General features: G+C 41.5%; 1 protein-coding gene across 1 annotated transcript in view; it reads left to right on the top strand.

Annotated features, from left to right (window-relative positions):
• The first annotated feature begins 4,923 nt into the window (after nucleotides 1-4,923).
• Nucleotides 4,924-7,389, top strand: part of LOC131201699 (sodium- and chloride-dependent betaine transporter-like) — a 78,053-nt gene continuing 75,587 nt past the window's right edge. The window contains exon 1 of the mRNA XM_058189799.1: nucleotides 4,924-5,035. Within this exon, the coding sequence (XP_058045782.1) occupies nucleotides 4,959-5,035 (77 nt within the window). The 5' untranslated portion in view covers nucleotides 4,924-4,958. The remainder of the gene's footprint in view (nucleotides 5,036-7,389) is intronic.

Below are 7,389 nucleotides of genomic sequence, written 5' to 3'. Positions count from 1 at the left end.
CTTTGGGCTCAAAGTTTATTATGAACATGTAGTTTGCTGTGACAAACCTTCTGCCTTCTGATTGTATTTGCTCATGACTCTGTATCAGACTACTTAGTTTAGCCAGTCCCAATCCATTCAGACCAATGCGTTATCAGAAGAATGTACACAAAAGCCCTTTTCAAAGCCTAAGCTACTAGCGAAGTTTTGCAGACGAACTTAGCAAAACTGGAGAATTGTGTTATCAAGCAAACTATGTTTTAAGGACACCCGAGTATTCTTGATCTGGTGGATAACAAACCAAACACAGATTAAACAGGGCCAGATTTAACACAGGAACAGTCCAAGGAATTTAGAGGAGGAATGAATGTCCCGGCACCCATGCAGCCATATTACAGGTAGTCATTGACTTACAACCTCAATTGAGTCACATTTGTTAAGTGAGTTTTCCCCCATTTTACAACCTTTCTTGCCTCGATTGTTAAGTGAGTCATTGCAATTGATAGATTAGTAATCCGGTTATTAAGCGAATCTGGTTTCCCCATTGTCTTGGCATCCGAATTTGGACCACGTGTTCACAGGAATGCTGCAAAGGTCATAACTATGAAAAACGAGTGCCGTTGCAAGTTTGAACAATCACTAAATGAATTGTTGTGAGAGAGGACGACCTGTACTAACTTCTAGTCTAGTGAAATACAGTATAAATGCATATTATGGAATCAAATTTCAGTCTAGGCTCCTGGAAAACAGAATGTGTCAAATTTTTATGTCTAGAAATATAAGGCCTAGAATTTCATTTGTTTTTTCCCCCCTGTAATTTGGAAAACAGGATACCGGTAGTTGGGGACATATCCAGTTCTGAAGTCTGGTACCTACCTTTTCAGTGTTTCCCTGAAAATAAGACCGTCTTATATATTTTTTGAACCGTGAAATAAGCACTTGGACTTATTGCCATGCTCAAAAGACCGATTGGGCTTATTATCAGGGGATGTCTTATTTTGGGGGAAACAGGGTACCATCCTTTCTTGCAATCCCAGTTCACAAGACACTTTCTTCTACCTCTGCTCAATTTTTTCTACTTGGGATGGGTTCATTTCCGAACAAGGTTGTAGCCTTTATCATTTTCTCAGCAAATTGATGGGGTTGGATTTTGGAAGATGTGGATTTATGTTGATTTTAATTTGTTTTAGTTAAACCATTTGATATGTCTAAAGTCAGGTGATATGACAAAGAGTTGGATACACAATAAATAAAATACTATCTTGTCTATTGATGCTCTCTTGCTTGTCATGTTGGCAATATGGACTTCAGAGATGCTATTAAATCCCACCCACCCCCGTCTCTCCCTTTTTCTCTTTCATACCACACATACCTGCACACACATGCCAGTTTGTAGTGTTTATTCCATAATTTCTCTCATTTATCTAATTCAATGTTATATCCAAAATTTTTTCCCCAGATTATCCTATTTTCTTTGACTACCTCCTCTTCCATTTTGCATCTTAATAAATAATTATATATATATATGTTTTCTGAGGTTTTCGCGGGTGTTTGTATGTAGGTCTTTGGTTATTCGGGTTTTCTCCCGCGTAAAATTGGAAGTGTCTTGGCGACTTCCCTGGTCCAACACCTTAAAGCCACAGGACACAATATTGACTTTAAAAAGACCAGAACTATCGCCAAAACTGAACACTTTAACAACAGAATAATCAGAGAAGCCATCGAGATAGAAAAACGCCCACACAGCACGAACAAACGAGATGATACCTCCCGCCTACCAGCCATTTGGAAACCGCCCTTATTGACAAACGAGTCCTTAACACGAGGAATGACACCAGACCCACACTCACGAGGTCCACACAGGATGTCACCACCACACATCCATCCAGAAAGCAGACCCAAACCCACACTGATCAGGAAACACGACCAAGGACCAGAAGCCAGACCGCAGCTGCAACATTAGCCATTTCAAACCCCTCCAATCCATACATGCAGCAGACTGACACCCACTACGAAGATGTAGCACGACCAAGGACCAGAAGCCAAACAGCAGCAGTGCAGCTCACCAGCTCAAATCCCCTGCAACTCAGACTAATCTGAGCACAACCAAGCCCCCACCCAAACAGGACACACCCCAGCCAATCAGAGCACAAAAACCCCATCCAATCAGAGCACAGCCAAGCTCCCACCCAATCAGTTCAAACCCCACTAGCAGTTAAAAGGAAGAAACAGCTGCAATCACACATTGCTCCCAGAAGCACGAAGCTGAAGCCTGAAGATGACGAATGAGACTTTGTCAAACGTCGCCAAGACACTTCCAATTTTACGCGGAGAAAACCCGAATAACCAAAGACCTACATATATATATATATATATATATATATATATATATATATATATATATATATATATATATTCTGAGGTTTTCATGGTGTTTGTATGTTGGTCTTTGGTTATTCGGGTTTTCTCGCGTAAAATTGGAAGTGTCTTGGCGCTTCATTTAGTCTCATTCGTCATCTTCAGGCTTCAGCTTCAGTGCTTCTGGGAGCAAATTGCAGCTGTTTCTTCCTTCTTCCAATCCATACATGCAGCAGACTGACACCCACTATGAAGATGTAGCACGACCAAGGACCAGAAGCCAAACAGCAGTGCAGCTCACCAGCTCAAATCCCCTGCAACTCAGACTAATCTGAGCACAACCAAGCCCCCACCCAAACAGGACACACCCCAGCCAATCAGAGCACAAAAACCCCATCCAATCAGAGCACAGCCAAGCTCCCACCCAATCAGTTCAAACCTCTCTAGCAGTTAAAAGGAAGAAACAGCTGCAATCACACATTGCTCCCAGAAGCACGAAGCTGAAGCCTGAAGATGACGAATGAGACTTTGTCAAACGTCGCCAAGACACTTCCAATTTTACGCGGAGAAAACCCGAATAACCAAAGACCTACATATATGTATGTGTATATATATATATATATATATATATATATATATATATATATATATATATATTCTGAGGTTTTGGTGTTTGTATGTAGGTCTTTGGTTATTCGGGTTTTCTCGCGTAAAATTGGAAGTGTCTTTTAAGTCTCATTCGTCATCTTCAGGCTTCAGCTTCGTGCTTCTGGGAGCAATGTGCGATTGCAGCTGTTTCTTCCTTCTTCCAATCCATACATGCAGCAGACTGACACCCACTATGAAGATGTAGCACGACCACGACCACGAAGCCAAACAGCAGCAGTGCAGCTCACCAGCTCAAATCCCCCTGCAACTCAGACTAATCTGAGCACAACCAAGCCCCCACCCAAACAGGACACACCCCCAGCCAATCAGAGCACAAAAAAACCCCCATCCAATCAGAGCACAGCCAAGCTCCCACCCAATCAGTTCAAACCCTCTCTAGCAGTTAAAAAGGAAGAAACAGCTGCAATCACACATTGCTCCCAGAAGCACGAAGCTGAAGCCTGAAGATGACGAATGAGACTTCGTCGAAACGTCGCCAAGACACTTCCAATTTTACGCAGGAGAAAACCCGAATAACCAAAGACCTACATATATATATATATATATATATATATATATATATATATATATATATATATATATATATATATATATATATATATATATATATATATATACACACACACATACACATACACACACACACATACACATGCAGGTCTTGGCATATTCGGATCTTTCTTATTTATTTATTTATTTATTTATTTATCAATTTGTCTTCCGTGCCCTGAAGAATTTTATTTAATTCGTGTGTTTCTCTTTGGAATCTGTATTGTGTTAAATCTGTCTTATATCTTGATTGTATTTGCATGTAAGGCCACTAATCAATGTCTGTACCCTGTTCTTTTAATTCTTGCTGTGATTTCAATTCGCCCTGGCTATTTAATAAACCCTTGTAACTTTTGCATGCACATCCCTACTGTTCATACTATAATTATATGGGCATATGACTTGGATTCTGCAAGTCTCATTCTATGCTAAAAAAGGTAAAGATTCCCCTCGCACATACATGCTAGTTGTTCCCGACTCTAGGGGGCGGTGCTCATCTCAGTTTCAAAGCCAAAGAGCCAGTGCTGTCCGAAGATGTGTCTGTGATCATGTGGCCAGCATGGCTCAACGCCAAGGGCACACGGAACGCTGTTATCTTCCCACCAAAAATGGTCCCTATTTTTTCTACTTGCATTTTTTACGTGCTTTCAAACTGCTAGGTTGGCAGAAGCTGGGACAAGTAATGGGAGCTAACCCCATTACACGGCAGCACTAGGGATTTGAACCGCTGAACTGCTGACCTTTTGATCGACAAGCTCAGTGCCCTAGCCCCTGAGCCACAGGGCTTAAATCTGCCTTTATAACACCTTTATAGCCCCTCAAGCCTAGACAGGGCTTAAATCTGCCTTTATAACACTTTCACACTGAGGGAAAATAGCTGAATGCAGATCTACCAAACCTTATCTTTTTTTCTGATGCCACCATTGTAGACATTGAAGACTCTGACTCATACTAAGCTTTACCCAATGGATTCCATTTTGCCTCGGGTGGGTATGTATGCCCACTTCTTCTCTACTGTTCTACCCTTCCACGTGAAGACTTTGCCCCAGTTAAAAATCAGCTTTGGACATGTCTTGGATGTTGGATTTTGGCTTCTTCTGAGAGCTTAGCCAGCTTTTTCTGGTTCTGGGCCAAATGATTTGAAAGGAGGTCCTTTATTTTGCAGGACTGGAGTTTGTGGATGGTCTGTTTTCCTGTTTTGGGGAAATATAAACCATGCAACATTGATTAGGAACTTTGTACTCCCTGACTGCTTGGTATTAATTCTTATGCTTGTGAAATCACTCTTCCATTATCTTCATTTAGAATACAGAATAACAGAGTTGGAAGGGACCTTGGAGGTCTTCTAATCCAACTCCCTGCTCAAGCAGGAGACCCTATACCTGTGATGGCGAACTTATGGCATGCGTACCAGAGGTGACATGCAGCACCCTCTCTGTGGGCACGCGAACTGTCACCCCAGTTCAGCTCCACCATGCATGTACGTGGACCTCCCGCCGGCCAGGTGGTCTTTGGGTCTCTGCTGTGCATTTACGGGGGGGCAGGGTGTGTGTTTGGGGTGCTCGCACATGCGCAGGGAGCAGGGTGCATGTGGGGGCGTGCATGCATGCGTGGGGGGGCAGGGTGCATGGGGGAGTCACATACACATACGTGAATGGGTGGGGCGCATGTGGGGGGCACGTGCATGTGGAGGGGGGCAGGACACATGCAGGGGGCCGCACATGTATTACATTTTGGGGTTGTGGGTGCGTGTGCACGCTTTGGGCACTTGGTCCAGAAAAGGCTAGCCATCACTGGCCTATATCATTTTAGACAAATGGATGTCCAATATCTTCTCTAAAACCTCCAGTGATGGAGCATCTGCAGCTTCTGGAGGCAAGCCGTTCCACTGATCAATTGTTCTCACTGTCAGGAAATTTCTCCTTAGTTCTAGGTTGGATTTTACTTCGATAGGTTTCCATTCATTACTTCTTGTCCTGCCCTCAGGTGCTTTGGAAATACCTCTTCTCTGTGATAGTCCCTCAAATATTGGAAGATTGTTATCATGTCACCCAGTCCTTCTTTTCATTAGAAATACCTAGTTCCTGCAACCATTCATAATATGCTTTAGTCTTCAGCTCCCTAATAATATTTGTTCTCTGCACTCTTTCTAAAGTTTAACCATCTTTTTTCTATTGACCAAAACTAGATGTAGTATTCCAAATGTGACCTTACCAAAGCAGGATAAAGAGGTACTAACGTGACCTTGATACTGTCCTTCTGTTGATGCAGATAATAATAATAATAATAATAATAATAATAATAATAATAATAATAATAATAATAATAATAATAATAATAATAATAATAATATCAGAGTTGGAAGGGACGTTGGAGGTCTTCTAGTCCAACCCCCTGCCCAGGCAGGAAATCCTACACCATTTCAGACAAATGGCTATCCAACATCTTCTTAAAAATTTCCAGTGTTGGAGCATTTACAACTTCTGCAGGCAAGTTGTTCCACTGATTAATTGTTCTAACTGTCAGGAAATTTCTCCTTAGTTCTAAGTTGCTTCTTTCTTTGATCAGTTTCCACCCATTGCTTCTTGTCCTGTCCTCAGGTGCTTTGGAGAATAGTTTGACTCCCTCTTCTTTGTGGCAGCCCATGAGATATTGAAATACTGCTATCATGTCTCTCCTAGTCCTTCTTTTCATTAAACTAGACATACCCAGTTCCTGCAACCATTCTTCATATGTTTTAGCCTCCAGTCCCCTAATCATCTTTGTTGCTTAGGATGCTTAGGATAGCATTGGCTTTTTTTTGCCTTGATGATTTCCCTTTCTATCCCCTCATCTATTTAACTTCATTTATGGAGATGTTGATGAGTACTGGGCCTAAGACAGAACCTCCATATGCTTCCTCCCATGTAGATGTAGTTCCACTGAGGATTATCTCAATGAGTTATGAATCCATCTGGTGGTGATGCTGTCTATTCCACATTTTTTCTATCTTACCAAGAAGTAGGTTGTGGTCTACTTTATCAGATGCCTTACTGAAGTCCAAGTATAGTATGTCCACGGCATTTTGCTGGTCCACTAATTTAATCGTTTTGTCAAAATACAGTTTATCTGGCATTTCACCATGGAAAGTTGGGACCAATTCATAGGTCAAACTACTCTTCTCACTACAAGTCCAACTAACGTATTCCCAGAAGATGCAGATTGGAGTCTATCTCAGCACATCCAGTGAAAAATAGTTCCTTCACTTCTTTGCAGAATTGTTAAATTATTAGCACTGTTAGGAATTTCTTCCAGTAGAATCTACCTCCCTGAATTTGTGGCTCTGCATCTCGGATTTCAGATTCTACAAGAGGGCCAAGAAATTTATGCCAGCATGGTGAAGGAAAGGCAGACTTGAGCTCTGTCACTTTATAGCACATCAGACTTCCCAAGTGGGTAATCTAGAGTGATTTGAAGATAAACCTGGAGATCATAAAGTTAGGGACAGCAATCTATTGACTTCCAGTTGGTTGGGTGAGTCTGCTACTTGAGCCGTCAATGAGAAAGATCATGTTACCATCCTCTTAAAATAAATAATTATTAAAACAGTAATAGTGTTACAGTAATTAAAATAGTAATGTAGATTTACTTTGTTTCATCCTTAATGTGTCAGTGAACTGATGCTCATCTCAATAATTTCAATATGGGGGGGAAAAACTCCATTGTGCTGAATGATTTGCATTTGTAGTAACAATTTAGAGTGACAGCTCAACTAAGGTTCTTTTAGAAAACACTGTTATCAATCTGTTGAGCACTGAAGGAATAAGTTGGAGGAGGATTCTGCTTTGAGTGAAC

This window comes from Ahaetulla prasina, chromosome 7 (assembly GCF_028640845.1).
Source record: "Ahaetulla prasina isolate Xishuangbanna chromosome 7, ASM2864084v1, whole genome shotgun sequence".
In the NCBI taxonomy this organism is placed as follows: Eukaryota; Metazoa; Chordata; class Lepidosauria; order Squamata; family Colubridae; genus Ahaetulla; species Ahaetulla prasina.
Note: the sequence above shows the minus strand (reverse complement) of the source record. Positions and strands in the feature narration are given on the sequence as shown.